At 35.5% G+C, this 21721-nt stretch overlaps 2 protein-coding genes across 2 annotated transcripts in view; one reads left to right on the top strand and one right to left on the bottom strand.

Moving 5' to 3' along the window:
- IMMP1L (inner mitochondrial membrane peptidase subunit 1) overlaps positions 1-3307 on the top strand; it is a 37875-nt gene extending 34568 nt beyond the window's left edge. The window contains exons 5-6 of the mRNA XM_063289536.1: positions 1511-1621; positions 3160-3307. Of these exons, the coding sequence (XP_063145606.1) occupies positions 1511-1621; positions 3160-3228 (180 nt within the window). The 3' untranslated portion in view covers positions 3229-3307. The remainder of the gene's footprint in view (positions 1-1510; positions 1622-3159) is intronic.
- A 740-nt stretch (positions 3308-4047) lies between these two features.
- DNAJC24 (DnaJ heat shock protein family (Hsp40) member C24) overlaps positions 4048-21721 on the bottom strand; it is a 37509-nt gene continuing 19835 nt past the window's right edge. Inside the window, exons 3-5 of the mRNA XM_063289537.1 lie at positions 19032-19170; positions 5113-5181; positions 4048-4276 (exon numbers count right to left, since the gene is read on the bottom strand). Coding sequence (XP_063145607.1) covers positions 4155-4276; positions 5113-5181; positions 19032-19170 — 330 coding nt within the window. The 3' untranslated portion in view covers positions 4048-4154. The remainder of the gene's footprint in view (positions 4277-5112; positions 5182-19031; positions 19171-21721) is intronic.

Genomic DNA, 21721 nt, shown 5'->3' on the forward strand with positions numbered 1-21721 from the left:
TTTAGCTCTGGCAAAGGTCAAAAGCTGAATCAACAAAGTAATATTTGTGCTTTAATTGGACTGGATTGTGATTTTTAAAGTCGTCTTTTTTGCTGCTTTGTTTTCACCTAGTAATCTGAAATATGCAACCTGATTACTGTTGAACCTTCTGGGCAGAGAAGTAGCAATGGGCACAGTAGTAATCATAATGGTAGCTAAAAGTCCCTACGTTGAATATACCAGCAAAGATCTTTACTAACATCTAGTTGGGATGGAAGGGAACAAATAAACTGAGGGCTTCTAACTAGGAATCTTACTGCAGAACACGTATTGAGAGTGGACAATGTACTACCTTTAGGAGTATGTCACACAGGGCTCCAGTGTATTTTTATACACCTCTCTGACGTCCCTGTCCTATCTGGCATTTTAAATAATTTTTTTTAATCACATGTTTACGTCAAGGGGTGGCTTTGTGCTTCACAAAAGCCCCATTTGGACTGCTGAGGGCAGTTGGGTGAGCTAGCTTAGGACTGTTTCATCTGGATCACATAGGACACAAATGGACATTTTCAAAAGATTATGCATTGTGAACAGATACAGCTGTCACAGATGTATGAAACTTGTTGGCTGTAACTACACTATATATAATATAGTGTAGTTAATTAACTTGGAAATGTCTAGTTGTGCCTTGTGAGCTTATTTAATACCAATTGCAGTTAATGACTATGATCATTTTAATTTTTCTTTTCATTCATTTTCATTCTTTTCCAAGTTCTAAAATGTTTAGCTTCACATCAGTTTTAATAGCCTGTGAGTTCTTTCAGTGTGTAAAAGTCCAGGAACTGTTCTATTTACTGTAGCCATTGTGTTAGTATGATTGATATAATGGAATTTCTTTATGGCTGAATCTCTAGCATGTTGTTCGTATGTGGTCCGTATTAAAAGGGTTCTGTCACACTGTAAGGTCACCATTATTAATTTTTAAATTATAAGGAGGGACTTGCTGGTTTGTGATGGTCATTAATACAAGATTAGGTGTTGTGAATCCTGCCTGCACATAGAATGAACTGTGATATTAATTAGAACTTTGACAAGTCCTCTCTGATAAAATGATGAGATTATTTGTAATTGATGTCGCAATCAATTATCATTTAGTTCATCAGAGGTTTACTAACTGGTCTAGCCTTAGTGCTGGCCCCAGGATGTTGATGAGTGTGCGGCTGCCCTGCTTATGCTGTTACTGTGACAGTAGAGCAAGATTTTCAGTCAACATCCTAATGACTCTTTTGAAGTCTATTAAATAAATGACTCTGTCATACTGGCCTAACTTAACATCTTCATTTGGAGATTTTTGTTTGTGTTGCACACTGTTTGAGGAGCCTGTGAAAGAATATTTATTGGATTTCCTCCCCCTGAATCTAGAAGTGTAAAATTATTCATTTAGTGCAATCGTGTAAAGGATGAAACTAGGCTGTATTAATTGCACTGCTTTTCATCTACATATTTGTTCTTTAATTTTAATATTTCTCAGGTACCTAAAGGACATGTTTGGTTAGAAGGTGATAATCTCAGGAATTCTACAGATTCCAGGTGTTATGGTCCTGTTCCATATGGATTGATAAGAGGACGAATTTGCTTTAAGGTATATTCCTACAATCTAAAATGTGTTAATTTAACAGTTGTTATAGTCTTGGGGCTTAAGCTGTGACAATGAGACATGTTCATTAGCTAGTGAAACACAGGGACCAGGGTGTTAAAATGTTACAAGAGAACATGATCTTCTTAAACAAGACTGTTTAAACCTTTACAAAGTATTAGTTAAGTATCTACCTATATAATAGTGCATGCACACACACAATCTCTCCAAACAATCCTTCCTTTGGTGTCCATTTTTCATGTATGAAAACAGCACCATGCTGACCTAGCATTTTTATTTTGCAGTCCCTTTTTAACACTGGGGGTGGGGGGGAATATGACAAACATAACTATACCCAATATACTGGCTTGGATCCAACAAACAATTCATGCAGTGGGGTTTCCCTTCCTGCCTCACAGATATCACAGTGTCTTCCCTGGTAGCATTTGATGTGATATGTAGAAAATCAGTGACCTGCCTTATGCACAAGCAGAAGGCTCTTTCACTTCCACAACAGGTCCTAAAATACCACTCATTCCACACCTTCAGGGACTCCACTGCTTGTTTCTCTTCAGTTATTCCTACACTACTACTTTTCTTTAACCAGTTATTGATTCCTAAGAGGACCTGAACTCTAATTCCTTGTTTGCTTAGTTGATTCAGAAACCCTCGGTGCAGGACTTTGCTAAAAGCTTTTCAGAAATCGAAGTAGAAAATCTTCCAGATCAATATTTACATGTTCACAGTGTCAAATAATATAAATGGCTGTAGTGTAAGGCTTCTTCTTATAGAAGCCCTATTTCTCTTCCTCAATATCAGGCGTAACATGCTTTTAGTGTGGTGGATCATTTTATAAAAATGTTTTTATGGCATTTAGTTTATTCTCCCACAAAGAGAAGACTTTAATGACAGATATATTTTGAAAGATTATTTCAGCTTCCTGCCTCAGCCCTGGTGTATCCCATTTGTACTGTTTCTTATGCAATTGTAGTTTGCTGGTTAACTCTCATATCTCATCATATTCACAATTCAACTATTTTAGTTGAGTGTGCCTAAGGAGTATCAATGATGTTTTACATATGCAGAAAGAAAAATATCTTCCATAATAATCTTACATCCATCTTAAAGTAATGAGAATTGGTCATACATATTCACATTAACAATTAAAATATTTAACCTTAATAGAAAAAATGAGAAAAATTAAACCAATATACACAGTCTAATTTTATAAACAGTCTTAATATATCATTTAAAATCTAGATCAATCACCACTGAATATGTATTTTTGCAGTGAAGTGTATCCAGATGAGCAGTAGATTTTGGAATTACAATTCATTACAGATAATTCCAAATATTTTATTTATTAAATGAACATATTTCATTGGAGAAACTCCCCAGTAGGACAGTTTAAGTGAAGAATTTATGTCTTACATGTGCTGCTAGCCTGTTTAAAATGTCAGTTTCCTGTATTAACACTTCAGTTGAAATAGAGGAAAGCTGAAGGATGCTCAGTATGTTAAATAATTATTTATTTTATTTCACAGCTTTGGCCTTTGACTGATTTTGGATTTCTGCGTTCAAGTCCCAATGGTCACAGGATTTGTAAAGACTAATTGATTTATGTTGTCATCTCTTTCTTTAACCTTTCAAAAGTGATTTATATTTTTATATTCAATAAATGATGTATCATGATTCAGGATTATTTGTAATTTTTTTCTATTAAATAGCCTAAGAATTTTTATGGTCACATACCTTCTCAGAATTTTCAGACATGTTCAGCCATTTGGAATGCAAGAGTTAAACAATTTCAGATTGGACTATTCTTTACTATTATGGTATACTGTAAAAAAGAATCCATGAAGTGGGTGGCATAAATATAAAATGAATAAATTTTATATTAATAATGAACACCATTTTAGTTACACACAAGTCTACATCCGGGAATGCAAGCTACCTATTGTGAACTATATTAAAGCCCTCATTACAAATAAGCATTGGTGTACTCTTTCAAGTCTATCAAATGGTATGCTGGAGGCTCGAGTACTTCGAAGGAGCTATATGTTGATTTTAAATCTGCAGCATGACTGTTTTCAAAATAACACTTTTCAGTTGGCTTATAATCCCACTGTAATTTCATCTCAATTTTAAGATGAAATATCCTTAAAAAATGTGTTATTTCAATTCTTCCAAACTTTGGAGCACATCTAGATTTAAATCATCCTTTTCCAATCTAGGCAACCTCCAATGGTCTGGACTTCAGGTTCTAGGACTGCAGTGCCTGCAGTGCCTGTCCTGAGAATTCTCAGAGCCAGACGTCTGTGCACCGTATGGTTGGGAAATGCTCATTTATACAGAGATGAATGCTCATATAGAACAGAGGAAATGAACATCACCACTTAGGTTTTGCATCTCAAGATGTAGAATTGACAGACTTCGTTTTAAACGTAAGATTTATTGTACAGTTTTTTACCGCTTTCTATATTAGCATATTAAACTTTTCAGACTATCCAGCTGCATGGTGTATTTCCTGGATGGCACCTCAGATAATTTCTATAAGTAGTGAACATGTGTCACAGTTTACTAGCGAAACATCTTCAACTTCATTTTTGGAAACAATGTATTTTCCACCACATCGGCATATGAAAGAATAACAGTAATCATCTGTTGAAACAAAATAAAGCAGCTTCAGTGATTCCTCATACCACTGTAATGAACAGAACCTAAATTAAATAAGGTAGAACAATAAACAATTTGCATAAGAAAGGAATCTCTGGGATATTTCAGGTTCCCTCACTGAATGAAGCCAGGCAGTACCCACATCTTTTCAGTTGTGGTTGAGAGATAAATCCAAAGTTTATAAATGCCTTGTGTGGTGTAGCTTTATTCTAGAAATCTTTGACAGCTTGAAGAAAAAAAAAACATGGTGAAATACTTGTAAATTAATCTACAGGCATGCTTGCAATCACTTGCACTTATTGCCAAAAAGACTTTCTAACTATCAACATATCAAGTCAGGTAAATACCATACAATGAATCATTACATAAAGCAATTCGCTGTATGCCAAAACAGTATCAAAGCTGGGACAGTAAAAAAACAGCAATCAAAGTGCACCTAGGATTTGTTAAGATTAGAAAAAGATAATGAAGGGCAGAGATGCAATTCAAACAGTAAATCTAAATTAGTAACTAAAGTAATTCACACAAACATTTAACTGATGGAACTTGCTACAATAGGATGAGATAATAGTTACTGGTACTGATGCTTTTAAAGGGGACCTAGACAAAGCAATGACTGTTATTTCTAACATCTTCTGATTTGACTTCATTGCTAAATGGAACCACCGGTTTCAGGGGTCCCAAGTTTTTGAGTACAAGTTTCTGGGGTATAAAATGCAAAACAGCTGTTACCTCTGCAACCTGCTTCTTGCTTGCCATTCTGGCAGGGCTCATTCTTACATTAACATTTCAGTTTACATATAAGGTTTCACATAGCTTACTGTGATTCCAGGTCATATCTTCAAGTGAAACCTGAGTATCCACTGGCCATTCTTGTTCTAATTCATACTCTATGAGAAAACAGAAACATCTCTTCAATTCCAGCAGCATTATGTAAGATAAAGGCTGTAAGTTCAGAGCAACATACTGATTTATCTCCTGCTTTTTATTCAAGTCAGCACTGTCAAACACAGTGTTTTCTCTCTACAACAACCACTCTGTGAGGTAGGTTGGACTGAGAGAGAGACTGGCTCTTTCACAGAAATGAGCCTCTGTGGATAATAATGGATGAGAACATGGTTCCAGTCCATTACACCACACTGGGTCTCATTCATACAGAGTTTTCTGGCACAGTAAAAACATTCTTACAGTCAAAATAAATGGACAAACACAGTGAATGCAGTTCTGCCCCATCCAGTTTTATTTTTCCCCCAACTGCTCATGTTTTTGATGTATAATACTAAATTTCAACATTCCTTATTCAATTATTTTTCTCCTGAAGCATGTTAGCACACCTTAGGATTTGTATGCTTGTCCTTTTAGGAAGAACAATACCAATGAACAATACATTCTTATTCTAGATACTACACAGAATCAATAGGTTGTTGAAAAATGAAGTATTTCTCCTGAGTCATAAGATTGTAAGCTTGTCAGATGCTTTCAACTACTGTATGCAGATGACAAGTCTAAAAAAGGGATAGTTTTCATTAAGTTGTCTTATTTTCCAACTGAACACTCCCACTCGGGGGGGTGTTCCCCTCTTGGAGATGTGCCCACCTGAATCTTGTGATTGGCATAAGCCCAAGTGTTGCTGGTGGCAATTAGCATCTGGGAAGCCTTGATGATTTTCAGAGGCCCTGCTCTGCAAACAACCCAATGCGAGACCTTCTGATTGAAGTTGAGTCTAGAGTCTTGGTCTTGTACTGCTATCCCTGCTGCACAGCATTATCCCTGCCTGATCTGCTAGAAAATGTTGTTGGGTCAACTGTTGTGTCTCCTAGGTTGCTAGTTCTTGGGCACTTGAACTTCACTTTGAGCAACACAGAATCTAGGGCAGCTTAGGAGTTCATGACCACCATGATCCTGACTTAAGTCGTTGACAACCCAACATACACACCAGGGATCACACCAATGTTTTTTTTTTGTCTTCGGGCAGTCGTGACATGATCTGGTAGTGGTCATTACCATCAATACCTTGTTATGGTCAGATCATTCATCGTTCTTTGGTTTGCCTGTTGCTACCCCACCCTGGTTGGTAGGACCTGCTAGATTGGTCTATCCCATGTGACTAGTGGACCTGCGGGAGTTTGGGATTTTTCCTGAGGATCTGGTAGGCAGTTGGGCCAAGGCTTTAGTCATGCCCTGGAACAGGCCCACGATGAGGGCCTTGGATCAGATTGCACCTATACAGCCTATTGCTGTGTGTTGATCTCAGTGTGCTCTTTGATTTTCCAAGGAGCTCCAGGAGATGAAGTGCTACAAGAGACATCTATAGTACTGTTGGAGGAAGATGAAAAGTAAACCAGACCAAGCATGAGTTTGAGTCCATGCTAGTAATTGTGATAAAAGGCCCCATTTCATGGTTAGGGTGACACTGACGGGTTTTAATATCTCTTGGCTCTATTTATATTTAATCTTTTGTACTGTTTTGACTGTTTTTTAAGATTGTTAGATGCCCAGAGTCACTGGTCTGAGATGGGCGTCTATATAAATTGAATGAACGAATGAATGTGGCCAAACATAGTTATTTCCTTACATTTATTACATTTGCAGATAGTTGTGCAGTGGGCCTGTGACTCATTCCTTGCTGGGGAGCAACAAGCCACAGGATCATCTGCGTGGCCAGTTGCTCAGAAAGTTGCTCAGATTCACTTGGAGTTGGACGTCAACTGGAAAAGTCCTATTGAGGTATCTGAGGGACAGTCTTGCATGGTTAGCTTGGATGAGTTTGAGCCTGTAACTCCCAAGGAAGTGGATAGGGTCCTTGGGACTACATAAACATAACCATGTTTATTAGATTCATGTCCCATCTGACTTGCAAGGGCTGCCCAGGACATCATATATTGTTGGGTCTATGGGGTGGTGTCTGCCTCCTTGAGAGAGGAAGGTAGTTCCACCTACCTTGAAGAAAGTGGTGGTACACCCCCTCCTCAAGAAGTCATCACTGTACCCAACAGTCTTGAATAATTTTCATCCAGTCTCCAACCTTCTCTTTATAGGGAATGTTGTCAAGAAGGTGGTTGGGCTACAGCCCCAGAGGGCCCTGGGGGATTATCTGGACACTTTTCATTTGGGTTTTAGAGCAGGACATAGTAGTGAGACAGCACTGATCACATTTACTGATGACCTATGGTGGAGCTGGGATGAAGGGTGGTGCCACCAGAGTTATTTTTGTTGATTGGCAGCTTTCAATATAATTGAGCAGGGTGTCCTTCTGGACTACTTATGGAGACTAGAATTGAGGGGCACTGTACTGCAGTGGTTCTCCTCTGTGGGCAGTTCCAATTGATGTTGGTGGAATCAAGGACAAAGCCCCTAACTTCTGCCTCAGGTCTTGATGCTTTTGCTTCTTTTATGTAACATTTGTATGAGGCCACTGAGTAGGGTCAGCTGTCAATTTCAGGTCAGGTATCATCAGTATAACTTATTACTAAGGATACTGCTTGATGATACTTTATTTTTGAGAATAGTGATTTTTTGTTTAAATTTTTGTGTTAAAACAACTCAGGTTTAATCATTTCATATTATATTTTAATTGTTGCACTTGTGTTATAAGGCATACAACCTGTGTTATAACCACAATCACAAAATCTAGTCCTTTTTTAAAAAAAAGAGAATCTGATAGAATCTAATAACGCTACTAACTCCTGTCCATTCTATATATAGAGAAAAATACATCTACATGAACATCTTCAAATATTAGTTGTGATTAAACCTCAATTTTATCACAGTAATAAATTTGCAAACTCCTTATAACCTCAACAAAATGTTCTTGTGTTAACTTAGACATTCAAACTCTAAGCTTAGAATATGTGAAATGATTTTCTGGGACACCTCACCTCAGTTCTATACTACGTACATGGAAATAATTCAGCAATTTTTTTGGGGGGGGGGGTAGTAAATTTTATTAAGTTTGAAGAAAAGAATAAAAACTACAAAAACAAAAAAAACAAAAAACTACAAAGAAAGAAAAAAACTAAAAAAGTGCAAAAACACAAAAGAATTTTTTTTCAAATTTACAAAAAGATGTGGCTTCTGACTTTTAACAGCAAGGATATACAAAAATTTCCATAATCTCTTACTGTATATTAAACCAAAACACCACATTATTTCTGTTAAATCATTCTACTTTAATACATAATAAAAATTACTAAGTTATTCCTCCCCCTTAGATTAAAATAAAGAAAAAAATGCATATAAACCTCCTAAACCTCTTTCTCCCCTCCAAAAGATAAAACATTTAATTATTCCCTTCCTACCACTAATCTATACATTTCTACTATAAGAATCAAATTAAAAAGCACGTAAGTTGTCTGCTATTATACTTAATAATACAATTTTAATAATCTCAACCTTAATAAACCCAAAATACAGAAAGAATTCAAAACAGTTATTCCATATCTTTGAAAGGGAATAAAGCAAACCAGATGAACATTCTTCAACCCTTATCCCACTTCAAAATAAACCAAAGCAGTTACATATCCTCACAATATGCACAGAGCTTTCCTCTTGAAAATATCAGACAGCCCAAGTGCCCCACTCAAAGGTTCTTTTCATGGCATTCCACCAGGAGATCGATTTTACTTATGGCTTGCAGATCATTCTCTCCCTTAGATTCTTCCAACTCCATTATCCAATCTTCATCCAGCATCTTGATAAAAATCTCAATCAGTCTTGAAAAAAAGTTTCTATCACTCTTAAGTTCCTCAATTTCATCCACCACATCCCAACCTGATGGCACATTTTTGATCTCATATTCTCCACTATATCCTGGATATCTTGCATAAAAGCCCGATAGATGTCAGAAGAAATCTGTTTAAAATTCTGGTGAAGGTCAGAAAGAATCTGTTTGAAATCCTCCATGTCTCACACAGTAGATTATGGTGTCCCCATGGAGCTTAACCAGCAAAAGTCAAAGATATGAAGAAATTCCAAAGTGTGTTTATATAAAGTGGGAGTGAGACAGCAGACAGTTAAGGGAAAGTGAAAACAGAAAGCTGAAGGTTCAAATCAGCTGATTCAACATGTAGGAAAACACTGGTATCTTCAAATTTACCACAAAAATAATTAACAGGAAGACAACTGTTTTAGTCTCAATCTTTGGAATTTCCTTTGGAAGGAAAACGAATTCCAAAACTTTTTTTTTTTTTAAAGTAACCCCAAAAATAACATTAAGCACCAAGAGAACCAGCTTCTCTTTGCTGTTAGGGTATGTATGCTTTAAAAAAATACAAATTGGTGATTTAATAATGGGATGGCTGGTCTTAGTGTCCCTTTAAGGCTATAGCGCAGTTGGAAAGTGATGAATCCCCACCTCTCAGCTGACTCTTACCAGTTGAATGCAAAACGCTATTTACAATCTTCTGGCTGCAAGCAGCCGTCTGGAGGACAGATGGGATGATTCCAGGTATTCTCCTTGATCCGGAGAACGTTTCTGGGCTTCAGGACCTGCCTGAGCCCGAAAAAAGCTACTGTGCTGTCTGCTCCACCTGCTGAACCAGTGGACACAGCCATTCATTTCGCCATTCCCATTGGAAGCCCTGGAAATAATCCACCAAATGATGAACTTTGAAACCCACTGATCTTAATTCATTTTCAGTACTCAGTGCTTAAAAAATGTATGCTTACATTATAACATATAAAATTGAATCACTTCTGTGTCTGAAGATAGACTGTATAATGTATCTCTACATTTCCTATTACATTTTGAAAAAAACCTTTCAACTTGTGTATGGAAATGATAGGCCATATCTGAGATAGTTGGGTTTGAAATACAACCCAAACTTTCAAGGCCAATAAAGATTTCAGAAATCTCTACAGAGAGTATTGTAAGGATTAACTATAGTTTACCTATCACAAAGTGTGCCTACCAGAAAGTGTGTGCTGATAGATACAAATGTCACACACAGATATCTCTCTGTGGAGATTAAGACATATATAATAAAAAACCAGAATGATGCAACAATGGTATTTGATATTTACGGGATAAGATAAAATAAAATAATCACAATTATTTATTTTTATTTATTAATCAAATTTCTATTAACACCCATCTCCCCCTAAAGAGGGGGAGTAGCACACAAAGCACTATATAATACAAATGCAGAGTGTAAAACAGGATGGTGGATAGACAGTTAACTCATAGTATCAGTGACACTGGCAAATCTATTAACAAATTATTTGAGATTTACAGTGTAATAATGGTTTTCTGACAGCATAATGAAATAGTCTCCATAGAGGATGCTACTTTATCATTCACTTCTCTGCATACATAATTACAATTTCGTGTGTGTGTGTGTGTGTGTGTGTGAGAGAGAGAGAGAGAGAGAGAGAGAGAGAAACCTTAGTTTAACTATCAGGATTCCTTATTTTCTCAAACTAAATAATAACAATTATTCAGTATGATATGCTGAATATCAATATACTGGCAAAGTTTTAATAAATATTTAAATATAGATATATTAAAGGTACAAATGTGTCACTAGGAAATCAAATGGATTTAATATTTAAAAGTTTAGAGATAAAATATGGAAAGGGGCTACACCAAACCACGAATCAAGATCAATATAAGGAAGAAATGAAGTTAGAACATTTAATTTGATGGCACCTGCTGAACAACCCTAGAGGTTTATCAAGACATGCTGTATCTTGCATTCCACAACAAATGGATTCACATTTAACCAGAAGCACACATAACCCTCTTGACTGAATCTGAAAGAAATATTTTAGAACAAATGTTATACTGATGTTCTCCATTTTGGCGCATCCAATCTGCTACCACAGTAGTTAACTATGAATAATGTATTGGTAGTGAAATTAAACACTTATTTTAACTGCCCTCATGTATTGGTGAAAAAAATTCTAATTAGCACTTTAATATTAAAGTATGATTTCTCCCCCACGCAATTCATTAATTAGCGGCCGATTAACTGGTATCAAGTTGGGCTGTGGTCTCTTCTTCCTTTTTGCAACATTAAATTGTGATTCTAATTTTACCTGAAATCTACACTACAGATCCCCAGGGAACGAGTTCCATCTAAATTAATCTTAATGAAGGCAATTAAAACAAATCAGACAAGTTAGAGATAATTACTGGATCAATAAAACCTCTCTGACCTAACCAATTCTGCACACCTTCAATAAATTAAATAGATACAGATTAAAACAAAGTTAACCCATTTACATCTAAAATTTTGCTGCCAGTGAAAGAGGAAGAAATGAGAATGAGGTAGAGGAACCATTATCTTTCAGTTACTGACTAATAAACCTTAGTGATAGATCAAGAAGAACTACTACTATATAGGTCTTCAGTGGAGCTTGTTGAAGCAAGTATTTTCTTTCTTCAGTTCATTTTTTCCTTTATAATTATGGTATCAGTTCTTTCTAAGAATTATGTCAGTCATTTAATACCATTTATATAACTTTTCAAATGTACTTTTAAAACCGGTTCCATCCATATTCATCCAGAGCAAAACCTACCACTAAGAAGCCTACCTTTTGGGCCCTACCCCAGAGTTTCTCCTCGTAACAAGAAATAGTTTTCCTTTAAAAAAAAAAAAAAGACGGAGTGGAAATGAGATATGGCTGCAAACAATGTTCTGTCTCTAATATGTGACAACTGCATAAATGCATGTATTCTGCATTTATTACACATGTCTCACTTTTGGGGCAGGATAACAAGGCAGCATATACTATGTCGTTTCTTTTTAAGCTGTACTGTATTATGCCATTTGAAGAAGTTTATTGCATTTTAATAGCATTCTTAAAGATTACTTCTGAAGCAATGTTACATACTATAGAATGTTTGCATTATAAAATATGTAAGAAATGAATTTAAGAGTTGAGACATTATGAAATTATTTTTAATTTTCTATATTCTTTATAGGAAATATAAAAAACAGGATTTTATGGATTTGCAATTCTACTGTCTCAAATGCAAAAACTAAAGGAATAATCTTCATCTACCATAAAGATTTCAAAGTCCAAATTCAGTAAGATTAAAAGATTCTACAATATTTTCCAACTCCTGATTAACTTCAGATAGGCATACTTGGTAGGCAGATGTTTGAGATAAAACAACCAAAAAGAGGGACACCTCATTTTAATGCTTTGTGGTTGTGAAACAGGCCAGCAATATGGCATCAAACCATAAATATATTTGTTTGTCCTTGCTTTAAGGGAAGACGCGGTGGCGCTGCGGGTTAAACCGCTGAGCTGCGGATCGGAAGGTCGGCGGTTCGAAACCGCGCAGCGGGGTGAGCTCCCGTTGCTCGTCCCAGCTCCTGCTCACCTAGCAGTTCGAAAACATGCAAATGTGAGTAGATCAATAGGTACCGCTTCGGCGGGAAGGTAACGGCGTTCTGAGTCGTCATGCTGGCCACATGACCCAGAAGTGTCTATGACAACACCGGCTCCAAGGCTTAGAAACGGAGATAAGCACCGCCCCCTAGAGTCGGACACGACTGGACTTTACGTCAAGGGAAACCTTTACCTTTACCTTTTACCTTGCTTTAAACACAATGAACACAAGCATCATGGTTCATTATTTAGCATGTATGAACTCAGCCACTATTGTCAAACATAGTTGTTTCAAGATCCAATGTATAGAAAAGTACAGGGTGGCAGAAAAGGCCACATACCTCCTTTCCCGTTCTACCTTCACAGACCCTACCCTTGAAAGTATTACAAGCTGGCCCTTTAAACAGGGCTCCACTGCAACAGAGTGCATGATGGTGTTGGGAAGTTGAAGGAAAAAAGCTGGAGTGAAAATGCTGAGTGAAGCCACATCAGCAGAACACTGGCAGCTGGAATGGGGTGGTATTAGTGGCAAGGAATGTAGACAGTAGTGGTCAGAATATGTTGGCAAAGCCTCTGCCAAACAATCCAGAACACTAACAAATGAGAGCAGCCCAATGTGCTGGCAATCAAAAAAGGCCCAGATTGCAGGCACTTGGATGGCCTAGGATGTCTTTCAGAACAGTCCAGTGTATTGGCAGAATACACCAGAGAGCTGGCAGAGCAGTCCAGAGCACTAGTATTCAGATTAGAAGCCCAAGGCACTAGCCACCACCATCCATTAAAGGCTCAGGGTGCTGGCAACTTTAGGAAGCCTGAGGACATAGAGCCAAGGCCAGGACAACAGCAGCAGTGGAAAGACGACTGCCAGAATTTCCAATGTCCAAACTGACAGATGGCCCAAACATCAAACTGCACATTCTTCATCCTGGCACACAAGTAACTGAGAGTCTGAGTTGGCGAGGAAGGGCAAGATAAAACTGGAGTAGGAAACCCACAGGTATACTATGGAATATAGTGTAGATTACATGATTAAAAGTATAGAATAAGAAAATAATTCTAGAATCATAGGAATTAAGACATATTTGTTAAGGTTAAAATAAATTAGAAGACTAGCATGGGTTAAAAGTGCCTAGAATATATGAGGCAGAACCTCAGGTTTAAGTGTGCATCTTTACAACTATTTTGTAACTTTAAAAAATGTTTTGATTATAGGAACTGTCTTGCTTCCTGCCCAGATTTGTCACCATCTCAAAATCAAATCTGTAACACAGAGGAACTGCTACATTTTGGGCCCAAAATGAGAAATGAGAGAGAACAATTAGCAACACACTAGAACAATTTCTAAAACATTTTATTGACAATCTTGCTTTGTTACTCAGAGTTGACAGCATCTCTTAGAAGGTGAATGAGGTAGCTGCTTATCCAGCTATTTATCCAATTGGATAATGAGTGATGGTTCTTGACAATAAATCCTAAATGTACCTGAAAGACTGCCTCCTTCTGTATGATTTTGCCTATAGTTTAAGATTTCCTTTGAAGACTTTTCTGTATGCTCTCCACCTAGACAGGCTATGGTGTTTTCCTCCTACAGAAATAAGATTGGACCTTTTGTTAAGTTTTCAGAAAGCATAAAAACGTTTCAGTTCTTCATTGGCCATTATATAATTTTAAATACATCAACTATGCTCTGTTACTTCCTACTTTTAATCTACTGTATTATTATTTTTTATACTCTCCTGTGGATGAAAAATAATGCAGAAATAATTTTATAAATAAATACTAAATCATTATTAGAAGCAGAGTTCAGTAAAGCTTTACCAGAATTGCGTGTGGTCTGTGAGATAGCCTACCTCTGCTCTGCAGGAAAGATAAGGGAGGACATATTGCAAATGGAGCTATTCTGTATGTCAAAGATTAAAGGAAGTCCAATAAAAGTTTTACTGGGACAGATTCTTTCATAAAAATCACCCTAGTATCAATAGTAGGCCACAAAATAAGTTTTGAATCGGAGCATATCATCATCCCTCCCCCATCTCAACAATGTTTTGATGGATCTTCAGTTCGATAATAGTAATAGCTGGTTGTGCTGGCACTGATGGATTTAATGTCTCTTGGCTGCTATTTGTATTTAATTTCTTTTTGTACTGTGCTTATTTGTTTAATTGTTTTTATGACTGTTCACCTCCCAGAGTCACTGGTCTGAGATAGGCGGCTATACAAATAAATAAAATAAAATAAGCAAATAAATAAAACCAGAGTGACAACTATGTTACACTCTCACATAGAAGAGAATAAGGTGTGTCCTGCTTATGATTTCAAGATGTTAAATGATCATGCCTTAGAAAAATTAGCTATGAAGACAAAACAAAACTGAAATTATCCTAGACATAACCCTAAATAGTTCCTAGCATCTTGTCTGAGCCATAAAGGTAACTGTCCTGATTTGAAAAGGTACTCATTATCTTATCATGTTTGATATGTTACTTTGATGTAAGTAGGTAATTCCCAACACAACCACATTTGACTAAGAGAGCAAACTTCCCAATATTTAAGAGATTGGTAGAAAGAGGGTGAAAGGGAAAGTAAAGAGGGTAAAGTCTCACCAGAAAGTTTGATTATTTTTCAAATCCAGTATTACAGAAGCTTGACTTGAACTTAAGATGGAGAGAAATTCCACCAAATGTATCAGGATGTCAGTATAGTTAATAACTATAATCATGGAAGCTTTAAGAAGATTTTTTTCAGAATTTCTTTGGTAAATTAGAACAAAAAGCATAAACTTTAGCAAAATAAATAAATTGACAAGAAGGAAAGTACAATGAATGCATCTAATGATGTTTATAAACTCTCAATTCCCATAAACACTAGCCAGCATTACAATGAGACTTTGTGCTTCAAAGATATCTAGAGGACCATTCTTTATTGCAGTCCTTATTGAAGAAATGACAAACATGAAGCAAGAACCCATAACAATGAATGTCAGGCACACTGAAGTTCAACTACAGAAGGATACTGAGATTCTCACCAAAAAAAAAAAAAGATGGAGGACATATCAATGTATTCGAATTAGCCTATAGAACAGAAGCAAAGAGGTGACAGGAAGTAAATTGTTTAAGTCTCAATGACAGATTAAAAATTAATTACCTGGTCTATAGTCACCTTAGGGTAGTTAAAGAACCACAATGTGAAATTGCTGATATTTGTTATTTGTTTTGCAAGGTTTTTAAGCTGTTAATTAAAGCCAACTCTGAGCAGTGTACAATTCCCATCATCATAAAGTTTGATTAAAACAATTAACATAAGAATGTTAACAATAACAATCCAACAAATTCATAGGAAAAAAAGAAAAAAGTAAAATAAAAACCAACAAACAGAAACACAACGAAGAACAGGAATACCACAATTAATGGTCCCAAAATTGAAGCTCCATTATTCACCAGAGGTAGCAGTCATAATATTCCTGCCCCGTGGCCTGATGAAACAGTCATGTTTCAACTGACTTTCTAAAAGCAAGAAGGGAAAGGGACATTTGGATGGGGTGTCCAGGAGCAAACTACTCCAGAGGAGAGGGGCTCAAACTGAAAATACACACTTCTGCTTCCCTGGAGATTACAGTCCCCAAGAAGTCCTAGTGGATTTCACTTTTTAAAACACTCTTAGGCAAAGTTGTGATTAAAATGCTCATCTGAATTGTTTGCCCATCTTTATTTAGAAGTGTATGAAAAGACAGTCTTAAACTAAATAAGTTGGAATAGTAGTATATTGGGGAAACTGAAATGAAAACGAAGTTTAAAAGTAATGAAAAAGCTTAGGAAAGAGTGGTTAGTAGGTGTTAAGTATTGTAAAACAGCCATGTGAATAATTTGTAGACAGAAACAATTAGATTTTACATACACATAGAAACTGCAAGCAAACAATCTAATAGAAGTTATACAATCTTAAATTTTTGCCTTTTAAATTTTACTCATGAGACATCTAGAAGCAACTTGATTTAAAATATATGCCACACAAATCTATGAAACCACATTTTAAAAAAGATGAAAGTAAGGGACAAAGTTACACATCTCCTGAGAAAATCAAATAATGTATATAAACTGTGACTTTAGGTGGCAGCAATTAGAGAATTATAAGCATCTAAGTATGACAAAGTTACTGTGAAACTTTATTAATTAAATGTTTGAAACTTCTTGCTGATACTTTCAGTATATTATTATTCAATAGTTTCTAAGAAATAGTTGAACCCTATACACATTTTCCTGGTACTTAATCTGCTGCTTCTGTAGATCTACTTACCAAAATAAATTAACTATTCAATATTTTTAAGAAAAGCAAATAAGCATCCAACTCTAGATCAATTGGGTTGATCATGGCTGGTTATCTTGCTAACTTAAACATAAGCCAGAAATCCTCAGACATTTGCCTATTCATAAAATAAAAGTGCTAATAAATGCTGCCCAATTAGTTTTTCTTGGTTTAACATGCTGAGGAGTTGTGTTCCAATTGTTTCTTGTGATTGTGGCAAGGTTTAAGTAAAGAAGCCACAATCAATAGTTGGTTTAGTGTTACATCCTAACTGGAATCTCTGGCTTGCTATTCTTCTATCATAGAAGAATCCTTCTATCCATATCCAGTGCCAATCATTGTTCTTGTGATCACTTTCAGGGTAGTTAGAAAAGCAGTAAGCCAGGAATCCCAGCTTGGAGATAATGTGAAGCAAGTTAGAGATATTCTGGTGGTTTAATCACTTCTACTGGCAGAAACATCCCAATGAAGGCAACAGCTAACATATCCAATTTAGCTAAAAACAAAAGCTCTGTGCCCTATGCATATGTGCTGCCATTCCACTGACTGCAGCAAGCATTAGTACACACACTACTATTAAACAACTTATTTCAAAAAAAACTGTCTACCCTCTCAGAAGAACAAGAAATGTACATCAGTGCCCATATTCAACCAAATCAAATATATCTGGATAAGTTCTAAACATTTTAAAATTTAAGTCCAGGAAAGCTCCACTAAATAAACAAATAAACAATAAAATCTTAATTCTCCACCTTGCCTGAAAGGATGAGGCTAGCTTTTATATTAATATTTTATTTATATTTATATTTGTATTTCAAAAGTAACTATGTAATAAGTTGGAATGAAATAAAACAATTTCTACCAGTTGTTACAAAAGGCAAGCTTTTAAAAAAAAAAAAACATGGCTCCATTTTTTTTCTAACAAGTACTATTTTTCCTTAAGCTTTAAGCCACACAATTAGATCAAAAATAATTTTGTCCACTGCACATTTTCAAATAATTAACGAGCAAAAATAAGCTTGTCTACACAGTATATTATATGTATCTGCCAGCCACACTGACTAAGCCTTTGTTTCTCAAATAAAATTGTGGCAACCTTCACAGCAGGGAAGTTAAAACAGCAAGAGAAAAAGGTTTGATGGTGTGCCAATGTACAATGGAAGGGAATTCAATAACATGCTGCAGAGACAGTGAGCTTTTATCAGACACACTAAAAAGTGGTGGTAGCTACACGTCAATGCTAGACCAGAGTGTGTTACTGCAGAGTGCAACTGAGTGTTTTCCCCACAGGCAATACACTATTATTGACTCCCCCCATTAACATGGAGGGTGGATATACATTTATTGAAGGTTCTAATGGAAGGCTGAGGGACTCCTATCCTGAGGCCAGAGCATAAAGACAGCCTATCACGTCATGTAATGGTAGCCCATGTGTGACAGATCTGACCTACATTTTTCCCTTTCTTTTTCACAACAGCCTGTCACTGTTTTACAATGCTATATTTCAAGAGATATACAAAAATGTATGCTGGAACTGCCTGGTTAAATGAATTTGATTTACAACTTGCTTGCTAAAAACTAGCTGGCATAATTGCCTTATGAAAAATATCCTAGGACAGTGCTTGATTTGTAAAAGGTGATAGAAAGTATACAGTGTAATTATTGCAAAGTGTTCATAAAACCACATGCTGCAGTATACCTTTGACATAAATTACTCAAACTAATTTAAAATGTAGTAGTGGAATGTAGCAAAGGGCGTGTCTCAAGTAATTAAGAACATTTAGTGAAAATGCTTTAAATATTGTCAAATGAAGAATGGCTAAATGAACTCATTATTATCTAAATTCTAAATTCGTTACATTTAGAACAGTACCACCTAATGCTTTGTCAAAAGTAATTTAATGTTTTTACTGCCTAATGCAGATGTAGCAATCAATATAAATAAGGCATTTAAATATGAAAGCAGGATAGAAGCAAATGAAATGTTTTAGTTGAACAAATATTATTTCAAAAAGCATCACTAAGCTACTCCCACAATTCCGGCTATTGAGAGCTGCTGCTGCTGCTGCTGCTGCTACAGCACTCCTCGGCAGGAACCTACCATGCCGCTGCAGGTCATACTCTTTTTTTGTCTCTTCATTTCCTAGAATTTTCCATGCTCGATCAATTTCGATGAACCTCTGTGTGCGCGCCTCCGCTTCTCCTGCTGGCACATCTGTGCTCTGTTTGTCTGGATGATACTGCCAGTCAAAAAAAGAAAGTGAAAAGAGTAAAAAAGAAGAAGAGGAAGGAAGGAAGAGAATCAATAATAAATAGATCTATTTTGAGGAGTTTGGAGACTATAAAGGTTAGAGCTGTGGTGCCATGAAAAAACAAACAAAGGAAAGAACACTGGCCAGAAGAGACTGCTGCCAGGTTAATTAGACTACTGCAATAACAGCAAATACACCAGTGGCACAAATGTCACCATGTGCACTGATAGCATTTTCTGGATAATTTGCCAATGGAATCACTGGTCTTATGGACAATTTACCTAAGGAGAATGATAAATGCAAAGAGAAATAAAGATTCACTAATTAATACAAGATGGAAGTAGGAGCTTATTTTGAAATATACAAACTTTGTTGCTAAATGCAAATTTTATCACATTGTTGATGTTTTATTATCCATTTAAAATACTTGCTTATTTTGGGGTTATGGAGCTGAAATAGTTAACAAACCACTAATAAATGGAAATACAGTTTGACATAGGTTTAATGCTATTTTTGATGTAATGCTATTTTTGAAGGGATAATTCATAATTTTAATGTATTCCAATCCAATGAAAAGTCCAAATTATTAAGTTATGGGTCAATGTATGTATTTTGCATCTGACAATAAAGCTAAGATACACCATGTAAATACAAAATAGTAGTAATATTTTATTGTTGCTAATAATGTTGCAAACACAGCATTGTGCAGTAACATAGATTTTAAAAATCTATTAAGGAAGATATGCAGTAATATTTCTAAAATTCATTTGCCATTAGCATATACACTACTTTCCCAAATAGCATGCTATTTAATATTATCATGTTCAATTCATTATTTTAAAAAATCTATTTTAAGTTAACTACCTCAACATTTGAGTACATTATGGTTATATAATGTACCCAAGCATTTGTAAAAAAAAAAAAAACAGGCATAACATTCTAAGAAAGCCTTACTGTTATGGAAAGGCCACACATTTAAAAAATATTTTTTACAAAATGTAAGACAAATCTAGATCTTTAATCTTGTTTTCCTTTGCCTATAATTTGAGGATATAGATGAATACTGACGCTGGAATATATGGAACAATAGAGACATAGATCAGAATCACACAGATAAATTACACAGCTCGTCTACAGTCCTAGATTATAAAATTAAATAATCATTAGTTGTATCATATGATTTAATCATGATTTTGTTAGTTCATAGGTATACAGATAAAGAACTGTCATAGTTTGTTTTCTGAAAACAGAATCCTTAATGTTCCCCAAAGCTTCCTATTGTTTTTAATATTTGTGGATCTCAATAACAACACAAAAGATATAAATCTAACTTGACAGAGACAGAATGTGGAAAAATCTCAAAGTGATTTGTGATTTGATCATCAAAATATATAAAATTTATACTGGGAGTGCAGAAATGCTTGAGGTGCAGACTTGTCTCCATATATGTTCCAGTTCATACTGTATCTTGTATTCATATAAATGGAAGAACTATCTGGAAGAGGCAATGAAAGACTTTGTCTCAACTCCTTTATTCTAATGGCATGATCCATAAAGACATTTTGAGCTGTTTGTTCCATAGTGTTATTTCTGAAGTTGATCAACATGATCAAGTAAAGAAAAGTCATGCAATAAACTTTTATGCATGTATCATTTCCAGACCACTGAGTCTATATTTCTTTCAATAAATATACATTTGAAAACATGTTTCCCATTCACTTTCGGCAGCATTAATAACACTTCAGTACTGTAAACTTTTACTGCAGTGGTCTTGCCAAGCTTTCGGCATCTATGCTAATTTGTTTGCTGAAAAATAAAGTTCAAAATCCATAATTGGGTAGATAATACATTAATTGGGACTAACCAAGATGGCATGAACGAATGTGCCAAAGAGAATTCTTATCAAGCAAGATGCTTCAAAAACTCAACAATGGAAAAGGAAGTAAGTCCCCAAAATTAAACAAGATGTTACAGCCATAAAGTCTTTAGTTTAACATCAGTCTGAGATGGCATTTTAAGTTGGTACATCTGTCAGTGGAAGATATCATTCATGTCAATATATATTAAGTACTTAGGGATTAGAAAACATTTCCTTATTCCAGATCCAAAAAGACAAATACTATTAGTCTCCACTCTGTTTTTTGCCATACATGAAACATTACACTTTTTATATCAGCAAACCTAGAAAGCAATGTGGATATTTACTAGGTGAAACTGAATTAAGCCACACTACACATTATTACCAAGCAGCTGGAATGGCCTGAATCCTCAATTTCTACAGCCCCTTTAAATTTAACTGGTTGTGCTATTTCATCATTTTCTTTACTGAAGTAATTTAATTGATTTCTTTTTATTTTTCATTACTATTTTTGCTTTTTATTGATAGCCTCACAGAAAGGTTGTACATTTATACATATATAAATTTAATAAATTATAGCAGGATAGAAGTTTATATATATTGGTACATCTTATCAGGACAGGATACATTACCTATGTAAGTAATAAAGATTTATTCACACTTCTAAAATTATCTTAAGAA

The sequence above is a fragment of the Candoia aspera genome, chromosome 1 (assembly GCF_035149785.1).
Source record: "Candoia aspera isolate rCanAsp1 chromosome 1, rCanAsp1.hap2, whole genome shotgun sequence".
NCBI classification, from domain to species: Eukaryota; Metazoa; Chordata; class Lepidosauria; order Squamata; family Boidae; genus Candoia; species Candoia aspera.